At 44.4% G+C, this 27308-nt stretch overlaps 1 protein-coding gene across 1 annotated transcript in view; it reads right to left on the bottom strand.

The window, feature by feature from the left end:
• MYO3A (myosin IIIA) overlaps positions 1-27308 on the bottom strand; it is a 1274985-nt gene that overhangs the window by 392674 nt on the left and 855003 nt on the right. Inside the window, exon 29 of the mRNA XM_069211361.1 lies at positions 15752-15899. Coding sequence (XP_069067462.1) covers positions 15752-15899 — 148 coding nt within the window. The remainder of the gene's footprint in view (positions 1-15751; positions 15900-27308) is intronic.

The following is a 27308-nucleotide window of genomic DNA, read 5'->3' on the forward strand; positions in this document are numbered from 1 at the left end:
GAAGTAGATGATAGTAGTTTAAATCAGGATGTCACAACCTAATCATGCGGCCTGGCTGAGTTTAACGCAATCTCATTGGACGACTCTAGATGTGCTATTCTAAATCTTAAGGCTGGTTCCTTTGATGATCCATGCCCTCCTTCCAATTTGGTTCTGAGAGTTGATGTTATCAACCCCATCCTGAATGCGATGCTGAATAAGTCTTTAACCATTGCAATGGTGCCTTTATGTTGGAAGAGGGCTAACATTGTCCCTCTTATAAAAAACAAGTGTGGACCTGATGTTCCAGACAATTATTGGCCCATCTCCTTTTTTCTTGCACTTTCTAAGTTGGTGGAAAAATGTGTGTACTGTCAGCTCTTCAACTACTTAGAGAGCAATAGGCTACTTCATTCCTAGCCAATCAGGCTTTAGGCATAGGAACGGTTATGAGACTGCCTTGTTAGAGGTCTCTGAACTGAATAAAAGTACTATCAATGCAGGTGGTAGGCTGATATTGTTGGACCAGTAGGCAGCATTAAACACAGTTCTACATGCCAGGCTTCTCACACACTTTCAGGAGATTGACATTAAGGACAATGCCTGGAAGTGGTTAAAGTCCTTTCTTGAGAAAGGTGTCAAAAAGTATAGCTACCCCCTTACTCCTCTACAAGCCAAAGTGTCTCAGTAGGAGTTCCTCTGGGCTCAGCACTTGGCCCCACAACGTTTAACATCTACGGGCCAGACTACAACATTGGCGGCTGTGAGGCTGCCGTGGTTGTGGTGGTCCGACCACCACATTACCAGGCTGGTGGGCAGACCTGCCAATCTACCGCCAACCCCACCAGGATCCTAGATCCCGGCGTGCTGACGGCAGAACAGGTTGCAATCAGCCAGGGCAGTGCTGAACTCAGCGCAGCCCAGCTGATTATAACCCAGTTCTCTGCCTGCCTTTTCCAGCACTCAAAATGCACACTTCCTGCTGTGAGCATTTCAAGGGTGCTGGTGCTCTCCCTGCGAGCGGCAGCACTGCCCTTGGCTCTATTACAAGCCAGCCAGCAACAATGCTGCAGCAACTTTCCCACTGGGCTGACCGGCGGAAACCTTGATTTCCACCGGTCAGTCCAGATGGAAAGTCCTAGTGGCGCTGGACGGGTTTTCCCGTCTGCCAAACTCATAATCGGGCCCAAAACGTGCTCCCTGGCTAAAGTAGTGAAATAATTTGGGGCTAAGATTATCTCTTACATGAATGATACCCAGATCTTTTTTGCCTTTGGAAAAGGGAGGCCCATTGAAGATGGTGCCATCCAACCCTGTCTCTTGGCAGTGGTTTGGTGGACAATCTATAATCAACTGAAGTCTAACACCGAAAAGACAGTGGTGCTCAGTTTTGGACACAATTTCCCTCTTAATTTGGTTGTCCACTGGCATACAGAGGTGTCTACACCAGATATCCAAGTAGACTCTGTAAAAAACCTGGGCATCAAATGTGATAGTAAAATGTCTTCCATAAACAAATTATCTTGATGGTAGAGTGTTTTGGCATCTTAAGTATAACTAAAATTGTTCTGCATTTCCTTTCAGTTCTGACTAATACTTGCTGAGAAAACTCCAGACTGTTCTGAATGCGGCGGATAGGTTGGCTCTTGGTCTTTCTAGACTAGAACACATTACTGTGCACTTGTGTTATCTGCACTGGCAGCCTGTGGAAATACTCATTTTTTTCAAGTTCCATCACAAAGCGCTCCATCATTCAAGATCTGATTATTTATCTGACAGGATTGCCTTCATATAGCGCAACAAGAGTCTTATGCTCATTCACTAACCATCTGGCCAGGATTCCAAGAGTTTGTCTGGCTAAAGCTGGAGGACATTCTTTCTCGTTTTTGTGCCCAGTTGGTTGGAACAATCGCCCTATGAATGTGTGACAGACAATTGATGAAGCATTATTTAAGAAAAAACTCAAGACTTGGCTCTTCTTACAGTAGCTGTCATAACATTTGTTTTCTCTTAATATACGGTATAGCGCGGAAAACTCTTGAGTAGCCTTGCATTTTAAAAACCTCTTTACATTAACATTATTAGGTAGCTCCGATATCTGGTTCAGTGTTTGTTGCTTCCTTAAAATTTGTATATGAAGTAGAAAATCGATGAAGTGGTAATGGCAATGGAGATAGCTTATTGCTAAGCAAACACACTTTACACAGCTGATGCGTATCATTTTAAAAGTTTTTTAATTTTTTCCATATTCTTGATAAAATGTATCAGTGAAATTGCTTTATATGAAGTAGGGTGCTGGTGGAGGGGCAGTGACAGTAGAGGTAGTTCACTGTCAAGTTCATGCTGTTTTTCTTTAGCAGCAGCCTTCTTTGCACTGAAGTTATGTTTTTAATTGTATTTATACAATTGCTCTTTTATGATTTTTATCCAAAGATTGAATAAAGATACTTTGACTTGACTTGACTTGAATATGTTTCCCATGTTTGTGATGCTGACTTTTCACAGAAGTGGCCTGACTTAGTGCAGGATATTTGAATTTGCTTCTGATAGGATCAGGAGACCCTATTCATCCTTTGAGTGCTGAACTGAAGGTAATCGGAGATGAGAGGAAACTAGGACAAAAGAGAATTTAAAAAATCCCTGATCATAATTTAGCCACATGAGCAGGCTCAGACAGGTACAAGAATACATATAGGGAGACCCAAGAAAGAAGTGCAATCACTAAGTTTAGGAAGACATCACACAATAACGGGAGGGATCTGGTAAAAGTGGAAAACAACACCCTAAGTGGAGATCAGAGGGAAACCAGACATCAGAATGACAAGGAGAAAAATTAGGGGGAAGGGTTTGAGAGAATGGAAAATTATCTAGATATCCATAAATCCCCAGAACCAATGGCACAGGCTGTCTCCAATGCAGCTAGGAGCAGTAAAACAGGTGGTAACAGGTTGCTGGAAAACATAACACAAAAATAGAAAATAGAAATTCAAAGTAAAGACTCAAATAGTCTATGGGTATTTATGGACCCTAACCTAGAAAATATGAGTGCTAAAAGGCGTAGAAAGCTATATCCTCTGAATAGGTCTAAGGTCCTTCAGATATTTGCAAAATGTTTAAGTTTCCACACATTATAATTGAATGATTTGAAGCAGGTTGGGTTTTTTAAAAGTAAAGCAGGTACAGAGGTGTCAAAGATCTTATTATATTCTAAAGTAGCTAGAGATATCCTACAAAATGCTGAAAAAGAACTGAAAACACAGGGTATAAAAATCTTACTAGATGTGGAACTTTAATTTAAGAACAAACCCAGGATGTGCTTTCTGCAATGCCATGGTGGTCTTCAAACAAATCAAGTTAGATTGGACACATTTGGTGAAAAGATCACAACCCAGTGAATATTAAACAAGACAAAGGGGCCTTAAAAATCACATTGCCTCCAGGAGGACTAAATATGGAGGGACAGTACCATCTAGACCAAAATAAGTGCACCCCCTTGAGAAGAGATAGATAAGGAAGAATGTGGTGAATTAAGCAATATCAAATAAGGGGATGATGTTGCATGGACTCAATGTATTGAACCAACAAATTGTCAAACAAATAATAGATCAGTAGAAAATTTTGTGCTTCCAGAAAACATGGCTGTGCACAGGGCACCCGCAAATAGACGAGTTTCTGCAAATTTCACAGTGTTCATCAAATAATTCCTCAGGACACCTCTCTGGGGGCATGTTAACGTTAATATCAACAAAGATTCCCTCTGAGATATGGGAAATTAATACCAGAAGTAATTGGATCCTAGCCTGGGGAGTGAAATTGTCCAATGTCAGGTCAGAATTGTATTGTATTGTTGTTCTCAATATTTACCTGCAAGTGAAGAATGAATCTGTTGATGAGGGGAACATGGCTTAACTATGTTCATTATACCTGTAACATTTATTTGTATTATTAGGTCATTTTAATCACAAACTAATTCCTGAGATAACTGATCAAATGTATGAAGACTTACTATCTACATTCAATATAATTTTGGCCAGTTTTCCGGTATTTGTTGTAAAAACGAGAGATACATCTTTGTTAAATGTCATTGCCTCAAATGGTTTTGTCAGTCTTAATAGTTAAATGCCATCAGATTCATCGGCAAGGAATTTTTTTTTTATGGCAACTGCCCAATTGATTATGTGTTTGTCCAAGCCTGGGCTTACAGTCATGCTGATGAATTTGAAATGCTACAGATTGAAGGGAGAAATCACTATCCCCAGAGTACAACGTGAAACATGGGTACCATCTGCAAATACAAATCAAGTGCCTCCTCTAAAAATTGTTTTCCCAAGATGTTTAGATACCAGAATATCAGAGAAGTACTTAAATCCTTAAATTGGCTAATGGATTTTCATATATATGTATAAGGAGTTTAAAGTGCAAGAAATAGCCTCATTTTGTATTACTCGACATAGGAAATAATAAATCAAGTGGTAGCATGTTTAAAGGAGGAGCTTACATTATTTGATAGTAAAATAAATAGAAATAAGACAGAGAAACAAACAAGGAACCTTTGGCTTGATGCAGAATGCAGAAATATAAAAAGGCGGAATAAAAATGCCGATAAGGAAACTAGAAAGGTATGTAAAGCACTCACAGATTAAAAAGGGTAACACCTGACTTATTGACCTAAGGAAAAAGCTTAAAAGTTTGATAGCTAGTAAGAAACATGCTCACGAGGAAAAAAGCTGGAAAATTATGCTAGAAACGATAGAGACAAACAATATTAAAACATTTTGAGAACTAGTACAACATGGTCTAGGAAAAATGGAGGAAAAGCTGAAATGTCAGGTCGGAGAGGATGCATGAGACACATATCAGGAGGAAATGTATAATAAAGGAGCGGCAACCATTCTGTGACCAGCTATTTTTAATATAAACAACACAATAAAAGAATCATTTTCACTAAAAACATTTTCATCTTTAAAGTTTACAAGAGCAGCCGGTTCATATAATCTACCAGAGGTAATATTAAAAACAAATATTGACTGGTGGTCTAGCCTACGTTATCTATTATTCCAGAATATTCTTACTACTGGAACTTTCCCAGATAGTTGGAAGGGTAGGGTGATGAAACCCATGTACAAATAAAGGTGAGACATCCTACTAAGGACGCTATAGGCAAATAAAGCTGTTGGATGTGGGTGGGAAACTATTTTCTAAAATCCTCCTTGGGTTATTGAAAGAAAGGACGGAAATAAATTTGATAATCCACATAGAGCTAGGTGGCTTTAAGAAAGACATATGACAGGAGATCACATTTTAAGCTTATGGGCTATACCTAAAAAATCTTTAGCACTACTTGAGGGGTCTGTTGTTATTTTGTGGATTTCCGCTCGGCATTTGACACCATTGATCAGGCCCTACTGTATAATGGAAAGCACTAAGAAACTATGACATCCTACATAGTTTACTCTTCACCCTGCAGGAATTACAAAGAGATGAGTGGGCCCAGGAAGAACTGGATGTTGATGGGTTTCCCTCACAGAGAATAGATATTAGGAACGGCCTCAGGTAATTTTGTGTTCCAGCACCTATATTGTATCCATATTTTTGGCGGATTTACCAAAAAATTAGATCTACCTAACAGTCTTAGTCCCAAAATGAATGGTACACACATAAATTGTCTTTGCTAATTATTGTAATAAGAAAAAAACTATTTTTTAACTTGTAGAAAACAAAAGTGCTTTCATTCGGGAACAAGAAAGTAAAGTTTAATTGGTTTGTAAATATTACTAAAATCAAGACTGTTAATAGTTACAAGTACCTGGGGATGTGGTTCGTGAGGAACTGGTCATGGTAAGACCACTTTAATTCCCTGAAGGAAGGCAAAAGCCCTTTCTTCAGTAGAAGGACTCAAGAACCACATAGAGCTATTTAGCTTCACCAGAAATGCTAGAATTCTGGTCCAGAATAGATATGGATGAGTTCCCAAAAATATCAGCTTTTTGTAAAAACGAAAATATGGATAGTGAATTATATTGAGCTACATCTGCCAGGGTAACGATCAATGATATATGCAGGGAACTGACAATAAATAGCTGTGTGCTAAATTAGTAGTCCCGGGATTCAAAAATTTACAAACTCCACGGCCAGAGATGATGCTCTGAGGACTTTATGAAACAAAAAATGTGTATCCCCTATGATGACCTCGTGGCTGGAGGAAGAAACATTCCCCTATTTAATGCTTATTTTCTCGATTTTTTGTGCTTTTTAACATATTGAAAAAGATTGCTGAGCCCAATTTGACAAAAATTTGGTATTATAGAAAAGTGGCAAGAGGAAAATTTACTATCTAACATTCGTTTTTAGAGGTAGCCTGTGCTTTTGGGCAATTTTTGTTGTCTGTGAACGCATTTTAAGCAAATGTCTGAGCCCTTTATTGGTGCATGTATCTGATGTAATTTCTATGCTACCCACTGCGGTTATAGATATGGTTTTAGCTACGAATAGTTTTACAACTTTTTGTAATTATTTCATTTTATGCAAAACAAATTGACTCACGGACGGAGTCTTTAATATTTTTTCACAAACAGATTGCTCTCCATTTGGAATTAATAATAGAAAAAATACACACAATAGGACAATACTATTGTAAACGATATAAAGGATGCAATATTGATATCAGAGCATATTTCGAAACTGATATTCTGATCTAAAAGCTAATGAGGCACAGTATAACATTCAGAGGGGATAAAATAAGGCTGGCAGTTTCCAGTACTGAGGTCAATTCCATTTTTAGGAAAATACATAGGCAAAGGGTGAGTGTAAATCTGAAATTTCTCATTTTTCTCTTTCCACACACCTACAAATGTCTGCTTATGAAATGTGATTGTTTCACGATTTTTTGCACGCTTACTACACCAGTTCAGACTATTTCATGTACATGTATTTTTAAGCATAGAGATAGGGGGGAAAAAGAATCTTGCAAATCTCAGTGTAGAGTTTACAAACTACAATTTTAAGGACGTTCATAACATTTGCTAAGATTAGGAGTGGAAGAAATGTTAATTATGCCGGAGTAATGGGAGTAACCTAAGAAACTATGCATTGCTCTTGTGATGTGCAGTTACTGAAATTACATCAGCTTGAGTAGTTAAGAGTAACTTTGGGAAAAAATCCTACCTCAGGAGCACAGGAATAATGAACCAGGGGCAAGATGTACTAAGAAATGGGTTTGCGACATATGCAGGATGGTGTCCCTGACACCATCTGTGAATCGCAAGGGGGTCGCAAAGACCCACCTCATTAATATTAAATAGGTGGGTCGCAATTTGCGACCTCCTTGCGATTCGCTGCACTCACAGGGATGGTGGCTTGCTGGAGACAGCAGACCACCATGTCTGTGAATGCTTTTTAATAAAGCAGTTTTTTTTTTTGTATTGCAGCCCGTTTTCCTTAAAGGAAAACGAGTTGCAATACACTTGAGAAAATGAACACCCCTTCCTATTTGCGAGTTGCATTCCCATTTTGCGAGTCGGTAACCAGGTTACCGACTCGCAAAATGGGAATGAGCATCGCAATGCGCGTTTTGCATGGCGCAAACAGCGAAATTCGCTGTTTGCACCGTGCAAAACGCTTTGTACATCTGGCCTTAAGAGCGAGCGGCTGCTGGCTACTGATGTTCATGCTCTGCAGCTTTTAGTGCAATTCTGGCCCATTTTGGACACAAGAGCACATTTTGCTCTAAGGAAATGGTACTGAATGGTGTATTATGTTTCTCCCACAATTAAATATAACTACAAATAATTTCGGAACAGTTTTTTGTTTTTTTAAAACTTTTATTTATGCTTTTGAATATTTCCACATACCAATATGCAATTGCAGTCATGTACAGTATGTATTGACAGATATTACAAAAATATGAGATACGGACATTAGCCTCCATGATCTGGTCCGTAGTCCTCCACATATGTGTGATACCAAAGGTACCAGTCCACTCTCGCCCTACTCCCAGCTCCCTCGCCTCCCGTCACACAGGGTAACCCACCTCTGTCTCACCCCTTTCCTTGCCAATCATATACTGCTTAAAGATATCCCAATGTTTTGCAGGCCCTTTTGTTGGGGGGAGCAGTTCACTATAGTTGTCTGTTTGTGTATTACAGTACACCATGTCTCTATCCCACCGCATAGCGATACGTCTTTTGGCCAGCAGTAACCCAATTGCCAACAACTTTCTGAATGTTTCCGGTAGATGCCTATCCCAGACGAGGAGCGCTATTATCGGTTCACAATCTAGTCGCTGTCCGACTGTTGCTTCCAGTTCACCGAACACTGCTCTCCAGAAGCACTGCATCCCATCACAGGCCCAGGACATGTGCAAGAAGCCAACCTGTTCCACAACGCACCTAGGACAACTCGCGTTAGCTCGTAGGTCATTTCTAAGGAGTCTAAGGGGGGTATGGTATACTCTGTTTAAGTACTTAAAGTGTATTAGACAATGCTTGCCGTTCAGGGAAATCGTAGGTGTTAGGGAGCAGCAGTAGCGCCACTGATCATCTGTTATCTGAACCTCTAGCTCTCTTTGCCATTCCAGTCACGCCACCGCTAGCTCATGAGCGCGCGTCTTCTGTATTTGTGTATATAAGCAGGAAACCAATCGCCGAGGTTGGTCATTCAATACTACCACAGAGAGAGCTCGTACATCTGAGGGCTCCCGCATATCATCGCCTACCAGTGAGCCATAGCCTGTCTCCCCCAGTGGTACTGATACTGAAGCAGCGCAGTAGGCTCGGTAACTTGACTCTCTATTGAGTCCTATTTCTTCATGATGCCCTCCGCGAATAGTTCCTCCTTAGTTCTGATACTTAGGGTGTTCATAGCCTATATCAATTTTTGGTCCTGCCATAGTTCGAACCAAGTGCACTACTCTAATGACACATGTGGAAAGTACAGCAGGACCAATCCCTGTATGTACAGGAGTTCGTGTGAGGCACGTGTAACCAAGTTCAAAGATGCAAACTCTCTATAGCGTCTATTCGGGATGTGGAATATTTTGCTCTGTAGTGGGACCGGGGAAGCCAATTCTCGCTCTATTTTAAAAAATAGGGTGTCCCTAGCTCGTGGAAGCAGGCATGTGCCACCGCAGCATGTGCAACCATACCATAGGTCTCCAGGTCCGGAGACCCTCCAGCTCGTATGGAAGGGTCAAAGTGCACCATTTCACTTGTGGCTGGTTACCCGCCCAGGCCAGTCTAATGAGCAATACTCTCAGTGTGTTAAAATGGGCTTTCGGCAGCAACATCAGGATGTTCTGGAAAAGGAACAAAAATTGAGGAAGCACCACCATTTTTATAAGTGCTATCCGGCCTACCAAGGACAATGGAAGCCTGATCCATCTCTCCACATCCCCTGCTAACTTCTGGAGTGCTGCATCAAAATTATTGGCCGCTACTATCTTGGGGTCTGTGTGGACCTTAATGCCCAGATATCTTACTGACTCTACCTCCCACCTGATAGGGAATCCCACATCTACCTGTGCTGTCTCTGCTGTCAGGGGGAACATAATAGATTTGCTCCAGTTGCCTTTGAGTCCAGCGAACGCGCTGTGTCTCGTAATTTCTCAGAGGGTCAGAGCAACATTACGCTGTGGATCCTTGATATATAATAATGTGTCATCTGCGTAAGTTGACAGCACAATGGTATAATTCTGAAAGTGTAGGCCGTGGTGCCCATGGTACTCCCTTAGGGCACACGCCAGGAGCTCTGCCACCAGCTCATACAACAGGGGGGAAAGCGTACACCCCTGTCTAGTACCTCTAGTGATCTGAAAAGCCTCTGTCATTACCCAACTGATGCAGAGCCTAGCTGATGGCTCTCCATATAATGTGCACACCAGGCGCAAAAAGATGTACCCCACACCAAACTGTGTAAGACTACCCTCATGAAGTACCACTCCAATGAATCAAATGTCTAAAAAAAAAGCCACTGCTTTTAACTTTGGGTTGATACTCTGTATTGTACCAAACAATGTACAGAGATTCATAGTCTGGCTACGGCCCGGAATGAATCCCGCCTGTTCTGGCCAAACCAACCGTGGCAGCACCCTGGCCAAACGATCCGCCAAAGTCTTAGCATAGATTTTGACATCTACATTGAGTGGCAACAGCAGACGGTAGGATGAGCACTGCTCTGGCGTTTCCCTGGCTTAACCAATGTGATCAGCATCGCTTCCCGCATCGATGGGGGCATAAACCACCCTTCCACCATCTCCCCGTAGACTTCTTTTAATTGTGGGAGCAATAAATGTTTGTAGGCTTTGTGGAAACGCACGGTTAGCCCATCGGGGCCGGGGCGTTACCCTCCGCCATTCTCCCCAGTGCTCCGTCCATCTTCTCCAGAGTCAAAGGAACCATTAGGGTTTCCCTATCCGCATCTGTTTACCGCGGCATAGTGATGTATGTAAGATAGTCCAACAACACCTCGCGATCTGGAGTAACCCTGGAGGCATATAAAGGTTGATAATATTCACGAAACCTGTCCACTATAAGTTTCGGGTCCCTAAGCTCACTGCCATCCTCTGCCTGCACAGCTATAATTATGTTTTGTTCTCGATTGGGACAGATCAAATTTGCCAGTACAGAGCCAGGTCTATCACCTTCTCCGTACGCTCGGGTGGTGGCGTATTTCCCCAGATGCTGAATTTCCGCGAGGGCCGTATCCTGAAACTCCAGTAACCTTGCGTGTATGTGCCCCAGTGTCTGATTGTCTGCAGTATTCTGATGGTCCTGCTCTAGCTGCGCCAGCTCTCGCTCCAACAGCCACAAGCGACCCCTAATCGATTTCAAATCCTCCAGCATGTTTGGCTATGGTGATCCCCCGGCTATAGACCTTAAATGTCTCCCACACTAAGCCTACACTGGCCACCGAACCATTATTGATCTAAAAGGAGTCTTTAATCACTATTGCTAGTTTGCCTTGGAAGACAGAGTCTAGCAAAGAGTATGGGGGGGAACCTCCACGAGAACTGTGGTATTGGTGTTGCATCCAGGGTCATCATCTGTGAAATCGGGGAATAGTCAGAATATGTCCTGGGATAAGGAGCCTCAGGGTGCAGGCTGCCCAACAGACTCCTAGCGACCAGCCACAGATTTATGCATGTGTACAGGTTGTGTGCAGCTGAGTAATATGTGTATCCCCCTCCCTCTGGGTGTCTATCTCACCAAATGTCCACCAACCTCAGCTCATAAGCCAATTCCATCACCACTCTTGCTGCCGCTGCTGGTCTGCGGCTCCCTCCTCCTGATCTGTCTAGCGCAGGGGTCCATTGTGGAGTTAAAATCCCCACACCAGAGTTGTGGAGGACCCCCCTGGAGCTTTCACCCCAGGAGCTTGCCTTAACAGCCAGATCGCCGTAGAATTGGGGATCATCGTAATTCGGACCATATATGCCCACCAGTAAAAAGGGCACAGCACTCCCGCCACATTGCGCTACAAGGTACCACCCTCCTGGGTCTACTGCCACCCCCGAAGGCTAATGCCAGAGATCTTCAAGGCCCAAATTAATACACCCCATGCATGCGAAGTGAAACCTGCCGCCAGGAACTGCCCCTGCAACCTCCGAGCGGTGAGCATAGGGCTACCCGTTGGCGAGTGTGTCTCTTGTAAGATGGCAATATCTACTTTGTATCTGTGCAGGTATGCCACTATCTTGCGCACCTTACGAGCATCATTGAGACCTCGCACATTCCACGTAACCAGTGGGATCTGACGAGAGCCCTTATGTCCAACCGGGCATGAGTGACTATGCGTCATCCACTACATTAGGACTAAAGTGGCATGTTCGCCTCACCCCATTCACAAACCTGCAATCGCACTTCATCGAACACAGAATACAATGCAAACAGTAAACCTCCAACATCCCCCCAAACCCCACCCCCCACCCACAGCAGGCAATACCCCAACACGCCTACTCCTCAAAACATCCTCCCTCCCCCTCCCAACTTAGTATACCTCTGTGATAACTATAAGTGGTGCACACATATAGGTGGATGTTGCCCAGTCACTTCGTATTCCACTTGCATTTCGGCCACCTATACGTTGTTACTAACAAACCATTCCGAACATATATATTGCATGCATAGTCAATAGGAAACACACAGACCTCCTATTGCTTCCTTCTTAACATAATGTAAAATAATCTACGGCTCTAGCTTTCACCAACAGTATACTAGTTCTGGGACCCGGCAGCATTATAGAGTCAATCATGGAGACCAGAGCCACGGAGTCCCCACCACATTAGCGGCAAAGATGCAACCCCCGGGCTGCGTATGTGTAGTCAGTGGTCCACCTCCATCGGACTAGGAATCTGTATCATCCGCACTGCAGCTTTCTTTATCCGCCACCCTGCACTTCACAAACTGAGCTAGTTTTTTGTGATCTGTAAAAAATAGCGCTCTCCCGTCCACTTCTACTCTCAATTTAGCTGGGTATGGCATTCTATATTCCAAGTGTAGGTCTCTCAGTTGTTTCGTCCCTGAAATGACTTGCCTCCACGCCTCCTGTACTTGCAATGTGAAGTCCGGATACAGCAAGACTGTCAAGCCTTCTTAGTGATCGCCAGCTGAGAGCAGTGTCACCCCTGGGCGGGTAAGAGCACCTCCACCGCCAGTCACCTCACACTCCGGTCTCCCCGCATCTCGCCAACTGGGTAACGCAGATCAGAGCGCCCCATGCCCCCAGCCAGGATTGTGACACAGTACAAGCCTCCGAGGGGTGCAAGTGTGCTACGCATCCAGTTCTAGAGCATAAACATTGCCCAGCCCCGGGTCCGCACAGTACAAGTTATCAGAGAGCTGGGGGGCCCAGAGCCAGCTCTAACCAGCGGCAGTCTAATATCAGGGCCTATAGTTGCGCTCTGTTCGCGCTCCGTCCAATGCCACCTGCTCAGTTCAAACTGGACACTCCCCGTCCCAGCCCTGCGGTCCTGGCCTCATCTCTGCAGCCCCGCGACTCACCAGCAGGGCAGCCGCGACGAGCCTCCAAGGCGCGCACTCCACAACTGCCAACACACCAGACCTTGCCACGCGCCGCTGCTCCCTCCAGGGCCTCTCCAGCCTCTAGCCACCTCCTGGGACGCCGATCCTCGCAGTCTGGCCTCACGAATCTCTCCAGGCTGCTCTGCGGCTCTTCAGCAACATGGTGGTGCCCAGCCTCCAATGCGCTCTCCTCACAACCTCCGGTGCACCAGGCCTCGCTGCTCGGCACAGCTCTCACCCGGGTCACTCCAGCCCCCAATCACCTCTCCGGTCCCCTTTCCTCGCTGTCGGGCCCCGCGTATTCCTCCAGGCCGCACAGTAAACAGGCCGCGCCACTAGGCCCCACTCCTCAGCCTCCTCTTCTTCCTGAGCCCCAGGGCTGAGGCGCTCCCCATCTCGTTCTCTGGATCCTGTCAAGGCCGGATTGTGAGGTGGTCGGCAGAGCTCATCTACAGCGCGGCCATCTTGCGACCGGGCAAGCTCCGCCCCCTAATTTTGGAATAGTTATGAGTAATTAAGCTAGAAAGAATTACCCCAGTTATGCCCACCCCTATGTCTGACCACACCAGTGGCACCAACATAAGAACATCCTGTTTCCCCTCCCCTAGGAGTGCCAATCGTTACTAAAAAGATATCCCTATTAGGCTGAATGTCTGTTTTTAATAACAGCATACATCCCCTGCCCCTTCAACACCAACACTATTCAGATATGATGGCATGCTCCGCACCATAGCCACATGGTGGCTAGTTTTGAATCTCCATTCTACAGACAGTCCAGGAAAATGTGTGTACACACATCAGTGCTGCACACTGAGAAAAATTAGACAGAACATTGATCCTGATATAACAGGCATGGATTGAAAAGCTTTTAGTCCCATGACTCAGTCCCTTAGAGTGAGAGGTCAGGTCTCTGTTTCCTTGAGGTATTTGGCCGGGGTACTAGTTTCTGGAGCCGAGTAGAAGCCAAGACCATGCATTAGGTGCATAACTCAGTCTCATCTGCTAATCGTCATCAGGCAGATTGAAAAATACTTTATTTTGCTTCTCCATCACCTTTTTTCCTCTCAAAGATTTTCTGTCCTTTGTGAGGCAATGACTGTATTCTCAAAATGACTAGAAAGAGGACTCTTATAAGAGTTTGGGACAGCTACACACCTTTGGCAATTACAGCACATTGTCATTTACAGAGGGTACATTTTCCATTGAAATTGCCACTAACTTTGCACAGAGATACAGTTTTATCAATAGAACTATAAAGAACATAATAACATGTGGCAATCGGGTTTCTGAGGCTATTTATCATTTGTGCTTCAATAAGTAAAGTGCCTAAAATTGTTTGGCTCCTGTTAAAATCTTTGTTTCCAGCAAACTTCAGAATTACAAAAAAAAAATGTTTCATTTTTGCTTCCATAACTGCTGAATGAATACAGTTCGTTTACAGGTGTTTACATTTTGTTGTGCATTCCAAATAGCACCGTGCAGCCTTTCCTTTCACATTCCCTGAACTTTATCAAGATTGCCACATAATTAACTTTAAAAACTCCTCTCACTTTGCTGTCAGAGAAACAAAAAATGTAAACACGAATCCCAAAGCAATTTAACAGAAGACATAGGCCCTCTTTACGAGTTTGGTGGACGGGAACACCAGTCCACCAAACTCCAGAGAGGGTGGCCACAAAAGTAGTGGCGACCTCCCTGCAGACCCATTATGAATCTCTCGCTGGGCTAATGGGTGGCTGCCAGCCCAGCAGGAAAGTGGCAGCTATGAGCCGGCAGCAATGCTGCCACCTGCAGGGGGCACCAGCACCGTTGTAATGCGCAAAGTGTGCATTACAAGGGCACCGGGCAGGTGGACCCTGCTGCAGGGGCCACCTGCACCTGTTCTCTGCCAGCCTTTTCATGGTGGTGAAACCAAGGCTGGCAGAGAACTAGGTTATAATCAGCAGGGCAGCGCTGCGTGCACGATAGGGCTGCGTGCAGTGCTACGCTGGCTGATTGCAACCTGCACCCGCCGTCAGCCCATCAGGATCACCGATCCCGGCGGAGATGGCAGTACCCTGGCAGTTGGACCACCAGGGTCGTAATGTGGCAGTTGGACCACTACAGCAGCAGCAGTCCACAAGACACCACAAGTCTGACAGTCTATTGACCACCAGACTCTTAATTAGGCCCACAGTCTGATAGTTGACCTCAGTCTTTGAAGCACAGCAGATGTGACAAGTTAAATACAGAATTTAAAGGTATCTTTTTAATTGCTCCCACTTTCCCGACCCACCAAAATCGGTTTGTGACTCAACAGTGGGTCGTGACCCACAGTTTCTGAAAGGTTGTGCTAGATATTTCTGATGCAAACAATTTCCTATAGACCAACAATCAAGCTTAGGCATTCTGTAACATTGGGAAGTGTATCTAATTAGGGCTACCAGCATTGCCAGGCTGTGGATGCTGGTTCGAGTAATGGGAAGCAGCTTACGTCAGACTGAGGAGACAGTTCAGAGAGGGAAGGGAGATGGCTTGGTAGGGAGATATCCAGAAAGGGGTCCAAAAACTCAAACTCGTGTTTTCAGTTTATTAGGAAATCAGGTGTCTAGAGGATTAAGTAGCAAGGCTGAATTCAGCCACGTATCATTCTTTAATTTTCTAAGAATCGCCCTTGACTGCTAGCTGCTCGCTGTGCGCCTTCCTCATGGGAAATCGGAAGTGACGTCAATCAAATATGAAAATGACAGCTAAGGTTTATAACTGTTGAATTTTACCTGGATTGTACGGATGAGGAGGAACGTGTCCGTTTATGAGTTTTTCTTTAGAGAACACGCCATTTTTTCCAGGTGTTAGGCGATTAGACACGATCATCTCATTAAGTTTTTCTTGGAGAATAATATATTCATCTGATAATTTGGAAATCTGAAAAATAAATTTACAATAATGAAATACTCCCATATATACATATTTCTCAGGTAAAATTGAAGCTATGGTGGCGGTGTTTCGTACATACATTTGACTTTGCGTTCAACTTTCATGGCAGTAAATTGTTACTGAGAAACAAATGCCACAGCACAGCTCCATATGAAGTTGGTTGCTTCCCTTTTAAATACAGAAATAAACGTGGGAATATGGAATGGTGCGTGCTGGGTAGACAACAATTTCAATTGAAACTATCTGCAAATTAAATAATTCTGACATTCTGAAGTGACTTATCTAGTATCAATTTTGTGTGTTTTTAGTAAGGTTATTTTATTTCAGTATGAAATCTTTTCAACGCCTAGATCGAGGCACTTACAATACATTTACAGATTCTGCATTCGCACTAATTCTGTACCTTTTACTCGCACCCTTGAGTTGATGTGGGAATATATGTATATTGACAGCCATGGAGTGAATTAGATGGGGACAAAAGGGTTTTGGAGCTTATTTGTCCGAATGCTACCATAAGGGATACAATATAATCTAAAAGAATTGTCTTAGCCATTATTTATAAATGTAGAGAGAGATGCAAGTGTGAATGAAATGACAATTGCTGATTCTTTTTATTGAAATTGTTTTTTAATTGTACTACACAAAGACAGAGGGCCTAATTCAGACAAAGTCCCGCCGACAAATGACCGCACCGCGGTCAAAAGACCGCGGCGGCCATTCTCACATTTCCGCTGGGCCGGCGGGCGCTCTCCAAAAGAGCGCCCGCCGGCCCAGCGGAAATGCCCCTGCAACGAGGATGCCGGCTCCGAATGGAGCCGGCGGAGTTGCAGGGGTGCGACGGGTGCAGTGGCACCCGTCGCAATTTTCACTGTCTGCTCAGCAGACAGTGAAAATCATGGTGGGGCCCTGTTAGGGGGCCCCACGACACCCGTTACCGCCAGCCTATTCCTGGCGGGGTCGGAATCCCCATGGCGGCGCTGCTTGCAGCGCCGCCATGGAGGATTCCAGGGGCCAGGGGAAAACCGGCGGGAAACCACTAGTTCCCCTTTTCTGACCGCGGCGTTACCGCCGCGGTCAGAATGGCCCAGGAAGCACCGCCAGCCTGTTGGCGGTGCTTCCTCTGCCCTCTGCCCTGGCGGTGTTACACCGCCAGGGTTAGAATGAGGGCCAGACACTCCCCAATGTTTCATATTATCGTTGCTGTACTCAAATATGATCTATTTTGGAAAAGTTTCAGCAGTAAAGAGAAAAAGCTTTATTGTCTGAGTGTACAAAGAAGCAACAAGTACAATTATATCTGGTTAACTGTGAGATACAGAAATGTGTTTCACCAAGGGGTGAAGCTTGAATTGTCTATGAAGCCACCCATAGCCGGCACCGTGCCTATGGGGACGCTTGCCATTACGGCTACATTTGCCCTCTTTGCACATGTCTGCAGAGTTTCACTGACTTCTTAGAAAACTGTATTTCATTACTCCCATTTTAGAACATTCCCTTCCTCACTCATGGTTCATCCCTCAGCCCTCCCCACTTCAACAAATATGAGTCCACCAGCCAAAGTATCTGCGCAAATGACAACATACTAGTATAAGCCAACGACACACACTTATACTGTCCTTCACAGGCAAAACCCCAACACAATGAGAGTTCATTGCCTGCATGACCAAGGTCACTACCTGAGTGCTATTTTACCTTCAAAGAGCACTATTCAACTCACTGAATGTAAGTCGTCTTATCTGGGGGCCTTGTGACCTCAGTTTGCAGAAAAGATCTTGAAAAGCTTATGGAGAGAGTGCAAGTAGTGTTAAATATACAAGGAGGAGTGGGGCACAGAACAAAAACACAGGACTACTGGCATATCATGTCCGCTGGGGCTGCAACTAATAAAAAAGAAAGCATGATGCAAGGAGGGAGACGTAAAAGAGGAAGGGTAAAAAAAAAAAGGCAGCCCACAGAAAGCAACTGGGAAAAGAAGGTCACTGAGGAGCACAGGAAGCTGTGGCACAGAGGATCAAAGGAAGCAGTGTCACTGGGAGCAGCAGACACAGGCTAAGGGGACTTGGACCAGCTCAGGTTATGCAGGTGAATGTCACAGACTTCTTGTTTCTACTTTGGTTGGCTCCTTGTCTTCGGCTTCATTTTCTTGATCTTTTGTGGGCGTTTTATTTATTTGTATTATTAACCAGTATTATAGAGTTTGGATTATGCCATGAAACGTGTTACATCTGCTAAGCACAGTTGTATAATATTAAGGCTCATATTTTTCTTACAAGAATAATGGTGCAGGGATATTATATTTATTGTCAATGATACACGTGTTGTCTGAACTAAATCACGTGCTTAATTTGAGCCGATGGGGGACATCAGCACTTATTTTTCCATAACAGATAATTACTGAGAGCAAGAGAGGTAAAAACACACACATCAGACAGACGGAGGAAGGGAAAGACAGCAAAACCTTTTAAAAGGGAGAAAGCTGGAACCTGTGAGAGCGAGAAAAAGGGGAGGGAGTATGGTAGTAGAATAAAGACTATCTGCGTTGATGTTGGGTGCGCCTAGATTTAATTGTACCAGATGGTGGCTTCCGAGCAGAGCTTTGGACACGGCATTCTTTTTTCCACAAATAAAGCACTTGACTAGATGTTTTACCCCATACTACACTACAAAAGTAAGCTTTTCTGAAAGGCGTAGTCTAAAAAGGAGCTGCCAATAGCTTGAAGCAGTACCGAGGTCATGTGTTTCCAAGGAGACTAGTGATAAATCACATGATTGCCTGATGGCCTTTGAGTATCAACGGCCCTGGAAGACTGGCCTCCAGCGTCTGTTTGTGAATAGGTCACTTGGATGCTGAGTAAGCTCAACCTAGAAATATGAAGATTAAGTCTCCCTTTCTCATTTCGGTTCTTTCAGTGGAGAATTTATGACAGCTTTTCCTACAATATTTTCTCAAGTGTAAAACAGCGTCAGAACTGGCATCCTTTGCATGGTCTCCCTTAACTTTTTGCCCCTGCTTTCCAGGTTGTTGCTGTGCACTGGACTCTGTTTTTGTTGCTCTCTGCACTTTACCACTGCTGACCAGTGCTAAAGTGCAAGTGCTCCCTATGTGTAAATTGTATGTGTAATTGGCTTTGCCATGATTGGCATATTTGATTTACTAGTAACTCCCTGGTGAAGTGCACTAGAGGTGTCTAGGGCCTGTAAATCGAATGCTACTAGTGGGCCTGCATCACTGGTTGTGCCACCCACATGAGTAGCCCTGTAGACATGGCTCAGACCTGCCACTCAGACCTGCCACTGCAGTGTCTGTGTGTACAGTTTTAAACAGCCAATTCAACCTGGCAAGTGTACCCACTTGCCAGGCCCAAACCTTCCTTTTTTATACTTGTAAGGCACCCCTAAGGTAGGCCCTAGGTAGCCCAATGCAGGTGCAGTTTATGTTAAAGGTGGGGCATGAACTGATGTGTTTTACATGTCCTAACAGTGAAATACTGCCAAATTTGGTTTTCAATGTTTCAAGGCCTATCTCTCTCATAGGTCAACATGGGGGCTGCTTTTAAATAGCCTTAAAGTGCAGCTTCCCTTTGAGAGCAGATGGTGGAGTTTGGGGTCTCTGAACTCACAATTCAAAAATACATATTTTGGTAAAGTTGTTTTTCGAACTGTCTGATTGAAAATGACACTTTTAGAAAGTGGGCATTTTCTTGCTTAAACCATTCTCTGACTCTGCCTGCTTGTGTATTCCCTGTCTGGGTCAGACTGACAGTTGGGCTGTTTGTGAATCCCCTCTAGACAGTGACACAAAGGGAGCTGGGGTGTAGCCTGCATATCCTGATGAGCCATCTGGGCTGGAGTGGAGGGAAGAACGGTCACTCACACCTGAATGGGCTGCAACTGCCCTCACACAATGCAGTCTCCAACCCTCTGGCGTGAGTCTGGAGCCAGGCTTGGGCAAGGCAGAATCTTGTGAACAACAGAGACTTTCCTTTGAAGTTTGCCTACTTCAAAGGAAGAAAGGGGTATAAGTAGTGGACCCAAAACCCTAGATTTTTAGATCAGTTCTGGAATCAAGAGCATCCTCTGCCAAGAAGAGATTATGAGCTGGAGGAGGAATACTGCCCTTTTGTCTGTGACTGTGCTTTGCTGGGTTGGCCTGCAGTTGCTGCTTCTGCCTGAGAGAGGACAAAGACTAGACTTTGTAGCATAATCCTGCTTGTGAAGAATCTCCAAGGGCTTGGATTGAGCTTGCCTCCTGTTTTGAAGTCTCAGTGCTGTCAAAGACTTCTTCTGCAAGCAAGCACCTGGACTCTTTGCTTAGACTCCTGCCGTGCCAAGTGGTGCCCCACCCAGTCTCTGGGCCCTTGAGAGGTGAAGTTGGCAGAACAAAAGATGGAAATCCACACACAGAACACTGTGCAGGGAAAATTTAGATCCACTACCTGCAACACAGCTGAAAAAACACCACGCCACCCACTTTATGGCTCAAATTGGCGCTCCACCTGCATCGCAGCTGGGAGATTGATGCATTACAGCTGAAGAAACGATGCACACCCACTTGTGGCTGATGATAATGACGCAAACCCCATGCAGCATGGTTTTCCAACACCATGCAGACAGATTTCTCATGCATCATCACTGGGCATCAAAAATCAACGCAAGCCTGCGTGGATCCAAGGTGGCTGTATGGAAATCGATGCACTGCTCTTTTGCTGGAGAGGAAAATGATGCATCGCTGACCCGACCAGAGAAGAAACGACGCACGGACTCACTTGCGAGTAAGGAATCAATGCATCGCTGAATCTTCTGATGCACAATCACCCCTGCGGCCTTATTTTTGATGCAAACCAGGTACTTTGTCTAAAATCAACATTTCCATTGTTTTCTACGGAGTAAGACTCTTATTCTTTTGAAAATTCATATCTTGACTTGTGTATGTTGGATTTTTGTCATTTTGGTCTTGTTTTGATAAACTTTACCTATTTTTTCTAAACTGGTGTGGTGTCCATTTTGTAGGCTTTTCACTATATTACTGTGTGTATTGGTACAAATACTCTACACATTGCCTTGGAGCTAAGCATGACTGCTTGTGTCAAGCTACCAAGGGGATGAGCAAGGGTTATCTTAAGTGTGCATCTCCGTTGCCATGACTAGAGCGAGGGTCACTGCTTGAACAGAGTGCAAAATGATTGCCAACCAGAGACCCAATTTCTAACAAACAGTATATTAAAACAATTCTTGCACTAAAATGCTAAGTCCTCCATTCCCATACATTCGATCAGGCAGGTGTTATTTTATTTAAGAACATACGCTATCAGTACCTACAGGTACACAAAAGTATTACAGAAAGTGTAAAATATTAATAATACGATGTTATTTATGTGTAATGCCAGGTGGTGGTTTACCATACTCCCATAATAAAATTACATTAAGCATCTGGTGATGGGTCACTTTGGCAAAACTGCAGGAATGCATTACTGACACTTTCTTTCTGGTTAAGGACTAACATGAGCATACCGATAGCAGCCAAATGTCTCGCAACACTAGAATGGAAGGCCAGACACAGTAGTGACATGTTGCTGTTAGTAGGGGGATGAGCAAAACTGTAATTTCACCAGCGCCATTATGCAAAAGTGGCCAACCTCCAACATACATGAAGTTGCCTAATTTGTCATCTTCACATAATTTGTTCCACAAGTGAAACATGAAGAAAAAGAAAATTCTCCTGCAAAAATGGGCTTTTGCAGGGGTTGTCGCCTGCAAAAAATATGTATGTGAAATGTCTTCTGTTACATTTTGTGAACACTTCAGAACCTTCATGAACTTCAGGAAGCTTACCAAATCTATGCTTTAGACATCAGCATAGAACATATTCAGGACATTACATGCAAAGCAAGCCAACAGCAAAAGGACGTAAATCCACACACAGAACACTGTGCAGGGAAAATTTAGATGCACCACGGTCATTATGACGTGTTGCGTAAACTATTTTGTACAGCTTTTTAGTGGGAGCAGCATAGGCTACTGTGCCTCATGCTGTCTCATTTAGAATATGATATGCATGCAGCACTGAACAGGTGCAACTGTAGGCAATGTCAGATTCTTAAAGTAATTTTCAATAGTAAAGGCACTTTCACAATCGAAAACGACTGTATGTACACCAGGGCCCTTATTACACAAAGGGTGCACTTTTCCTGTTTGTGTCAAGGTGCACTTTTAAATAGGTGTGCCATGCGCACACTGGGAAAGTGCACCCTATTACAGAGGATGCGCTGTCCTCAGAGAAGACGCAAATTTGTGCTGCCCTAGGGGCAGCGCATGCAAGTGAAATATGGAGCAGCTGCTTTTAAACCGATCTGTGTTTCTCTGTGGAGGTGGCAACATACCTGCACTTTGAAGAGGATTTAGAGATCCATTTGCAGGTAGGTGCAGTGAGTGACTGCACCCACCTTCAAGGGGGATGTCCTGGCATCCATGGGACCTTCTTTCCCCTTTCTAGAAGGCTGCCATCAAGGGGTGCACTGACAATGCAACACTTTTTTGTGGCACACCTTAAGTGCACCTCCTGACAGCTTCTTTGCCTGTGTACCCAAATCCATGATATGGTCCAGACGCAGAGGCAATGAGATTTCCTCATTTCCATTGGGCCACACCCTCATGCAAATGAGGGAATGCCTTCTTGAGATATGCTGGCATCACATGTGCGCCAGCGCTATCAATATTACAAAATGTTCTGTAATAGCAAAGTGCCCCGGGGCTGGACAAAGCGGGTGTACACGCCCTTTGCATCCCCGGGATGTTTTCTGAAATATGGCCCCTGTAAGCCACACGCAATATGTGACCTTGCAGGCTTTGCTTACTTACTCCAGGGAAATATTTCTCTATGATCATGTAATAATATGCAGGAGTAGATCCCACTCAATAATGTAAATGGGACGATAAAGGTGAAAATCCCTAACTTTTTTGCATTTGGATCACTGATTTGTGGGCATCTGTTATGGCCTGGACCTCCTAAAGAAGTCTCACCCACTGTAATGCTCTACTGAAAATGTTTTTGAGCTGTAACCTCCAGTGCCCACTTTTTAATATAAAGTCAGCTGTTGTGCAGATGGGTAAGTCGCTTTGAGTAAGGTTCTTAGTGAACGTGCACAGATATGTAGGTGGAGAGTGGAAGACTCCTGGTTCAGGCTACGACCACTGCACCATTGACTCTGGACAGTAGACAAAAACTAATATGATTTCAGTGGAGATCAAAAGGAAGTTCACCTCCTCATTTCGGTTAACGTTTTGTGTCAAGCTCTATTATGTGCTATCCGTGTAAATCTTTTTTTACTGTGATTCCGAATCAAAAGTTGATGCAAATGTCAGAGCTGCTGCTTTGTAAAGAAATTAGTGTGCCTTAAATATAAATAAGAGGTTAATATTTCGGTTCCTTCACAAATGTGATACTTTGACATATTTCACTGAGCCAGCACTCAATGAGATTTATATCTGGAGCTGCCTCGCTGGGAGAGTTACTTGCTCTGTACACCAGATGGCAGGTCAAAAGCCCCAGGACACAACAAGCCAATTTCAGGGAGAATAAACTTTACCTGCTGCAGGAAGGGAATGGGCGTTGGAGTTTTCAAATCCATTATCCTATACTCAATTGGTAAGCTACAGGTGGGATACTCCTAAGGCTCAACAATAGGAAGATCCAGATCCCAGCTGTGTGACCCATTGCAGTTTTTGGGGGGCAGTAGGCCAGAGTTGGCAGAGCCTGGCCCACAGAGTGATGTGCCACAGTTTTGGAGTGAACTGCCATCTTTGAGCCTTCCCAGAATAAATAACAGTAGTGGGATAGGCAACAGGCTGGTCTTGGTTAGTGACAGTAAGAATTTGAGAAATGATTTGGCACCACTTAGTTGGATGGTTTCTCTACCAATTGAATGAAACTCTATACCCATGTTTGGGTTCTGGCACAGTCTCGGATAGCTGGGAAGGAGGCTGTAACAATGGAAGGGAGGCATGCTGACACTGAAGCACCTTCTTAGGAGTCTGGAGACGCCTGGCTTATACTTTTAATTGTGCAACCCTCTCCACATGGACCCCTGGCTTTTCTCACAGTCCCTTTAGAGGGGGGGTCCTGCTGGGGACCCTGAAGGATGGGTCACCTGGACAACCACGGATTATTCCTGTTGTGGATGCCCCAGGTGTAGGCACTCCAGACTCTTTATAGAGACATCATTGTCCTGCAAGAGGAAGTAGGCTTGGGAGGCTGGGGAGTGCAGTCACAATGGGAATGGTATGCTGTGGAATACCACAGGTCAGGAAGTCATGAAAGCTGGACAGGAGGGCAGAACTGGGCATCTCCAGCCCAGGTGCAAGTAAGGAATGGAAAACGGCAGTGTTAGAGGCTCTGGAAAGTTGCAAAATCCTTTTCACAACTACCTTAAAAACCTAGAGGTCAGGAACCGCTTTAACAACAGTATCATCCTGCAAACAAAAAAAACACAGAGTGGCAAGGAAAGCATGAGCTGTTCCTGCTGAGCATTCTTTCGATTGCCAAACGTACTCTGACCCTGGAGCTGGGGCCAACCTAGGCCTTCAAGAAAATATGGCTGTTACTGTTCATTGCCCAACTGGAGAGCCCGCTGCGTGGGCCTGAAAGTGGGACCGTGGTGATAGCTGTGCTTCTTGAAACTGTGCCACGGTTATAGCTGTGCTTTCTACATTTTTTAATTTACCCTAGAGTAGAGGTGGGAAATCTCGGGGCCCTTGCAAGTTGCAGGGACTGTAGAAGTAATCTCTCTTGCCTTAGTGGAGTTACCGCCCTCTGGGACATTGCCTTGTCATGGAAGATCGCCCAGGGCGCCAAGATCATTGCCAGTCCTTGGCCACTTCACCTAAGAAGAACAGATCTGGCAAGTGGGGAGATTAGGACAGCCATCTACACTGCCCAGAAAGAAGTGAAATTTGCTAGGTAATGCGAGGGAACCAAAATAACCTCGCAACTGGAGATAAAAAAAGAAAAAAAATGTGCTGTTATACAGTGCAGAATTAAATTGTGTATTCAATTAATAATTGCGGAGTACTCCTGGAAACCTGTGAAAGGTGCCGTTTTATAGGAGTAACCTTCGAAAATTTGCAAATACTAAAAAACATAAAAGTATATTAATATAGGAGAGGAAACCTACAAATCCCCATTTTACATTTCTGTGTGAATTTGACCGGAAGACTCAACAGCCAAACCATATCATAGCTACTTTTCATTCACTGTGTTCTAGTAGTTATTCCCAGTCATTGTGGGGCTAGTGGAGAGCCCGCAACTTCATGCAGTCTTTGAGGCCCTCAAAGAGCCTTGCACACCTTTGAATGTCACCCAGAAAGCTACTAAAACAATATGCATGTTTTGAGATCTACATATATTTGCTGCTTTACAGGATATTAAATGTGATGGGGTAAAATGCGTTTGTTTTGAGCTCTACTATGTGCAAATGACCCCTTACTAGGGCCTACAAAATAGCAGTGTTGTTTCTACCTTTGCAAAAGTCATACCCAATCCACTCTGGATCTGATTTTGAGCTGAACACGCTACCTGTACTAGGAGTTAATAGCTGTTGCACCCACATTTCTGTAGTTATTCCATATTGTCTTTTAAGACTGTTTTTTCTGTACCGCAGTATACCTTTTATATGAATTATTGTCTTCACGTAGGATTGTCTTTCGATCTAGCACGCCATGGAAGATCAGGGATAGTTCAAGGGTCGGCATTAGAAGGCATGTAAGATCTGCTTTCAGTGTGTTGCATTTTTAGAGGGCAGATATTTTCTCCAGAGCTAGTCCTGTGCTGGTTTTTTTTAACATTCTGGCACTGCCAAATGAGTCAGCTTGAAAGGGCTGGATACCCTCTCAGGTGACAAGCACTGCTCTACAAATCCACATTCCATTACAAAGGGCTAGTGAGTGGGCGCTGTCGTATTGGGTCCAATAGCAGCCCAGGGGTCTAAAAATAAAAGGCTTATTAACTGGTCCTTCCAAGCTGCCCCATTTGGCCCAAAAGGTCAGGCCAACACTGTTGGAAGCTTATCAGGCATGGAGAATCAGCACAGCATAAAAACTGCAGAACTGACAACAGATTACATCTGAACAGGCACCAGTCACATAAAAAACGTCTCAGAATAAAATCAAGCGTAAGCCTTCTCTACCCCTCCACCCATGGCCAACTGCAATAAACTGAGGGCCATTGATTCAGATCAACTAACTTTGGTCACATCCAAGCAATTCACACATACTTCTCAACTGATTTGCAAAGTTTAGGCACACTAGTCGGAAAAATATATCAAATATTCTTCTGGAATGGATTCTTTCCACGTTATATTTCCGCGGAATAATGATTCTTGAAATTGTTGCAGAAGGTTGTCCTCACAAAAAAAACCAATAAATGATAAGAGTTTTCTTTTTTTCCCATTTTATGGCCTTTTTTATCCTTTTGTGCTGTCCTTTGGAAAACAAACAACAAACAATAGTGCCGCTGCTTTTCACAATAGCTCTTAGGATCCTGCGGTTTATCAACGATTATTCTGCTGCTTCCGCAGAAGTGGGTTTTCTCACAAAGCCATTTTGTTTTTTGTTCGGCTTTTCTACTAAAAATGTAATCTCAAATCAAGTGCTGGACCATCCTGCTAATAAACCTTTCAACTGAGCAGTCGCCGATAATATGTTTTTTCCTTGGTTCAGCAACATGTTATAAGACAGCATAGCACATGGAGGGGCATATTTATACTCCGTTTGCGCCGAATTTGCGTCGTTTTTTTGACGCAAATTCGACGCAAAACTAACTCCATATTTATACTTTGGCGTTAGACGCGTCTAGCGCCAAAGTTCATGGAGTTAGCGTCATTTTTTTGCGTGAACACCTTCCTTGCGTTAATGATATGCAAGGTAGGCGTTCCCGTCTTAAAAAATGACTGCGATGCATATGCGTCGTATTTATACTCCCGGGCAAAAATGACGCCCGGGAGTGGGCGGGACTAAAAAACCCGCATTTGCGCCGGATTTTAGCGCCTGGGTCAGGGCAGGCGTTAAGGGACCTGTGGGCTCAGAATGAGCCCAGAGGTGCCCTCCCCTGCCCCCAGGGACACCCCCTGCCACCCTTGCCCACCCCAGGAGGACACCCAAGGATGGAGGGACCCACCCCAGGGACATTAAGGTAAGTCCAGGTAAGTATTTTTTTTTTTTTGTGGCATAGGGGGGCCTGATTTGTGCCCCCCTACATGCCTTTATGCCCAATGACCATGCCCAGGGGACAGAAGTCCCCTGGGCATGGCCATTGGGCAAGGGGGCATGACTCCTGTCTTTGCTAAGACAGGAGTCATTTCAATGGGGGATGGGCGTCATAAAAAAAATGGCGCAAATCGGGTT

Source organism: Pleurodeles waltl, chromosome 10 (genome assembly GCF_031143425.1).
Source record: "Pleurodeles waltl isolate 20211129_DDA chromosome 10, aPleWal1.hap1.20221129, whole genome shotgun sequence".
Classification (NCBI taxonomy): Eukaryota; Metazoa; Chordata; class Amphibia; order Caudata; family Salamandridae; genus Pleurodeles; species Pleurodeles waltl.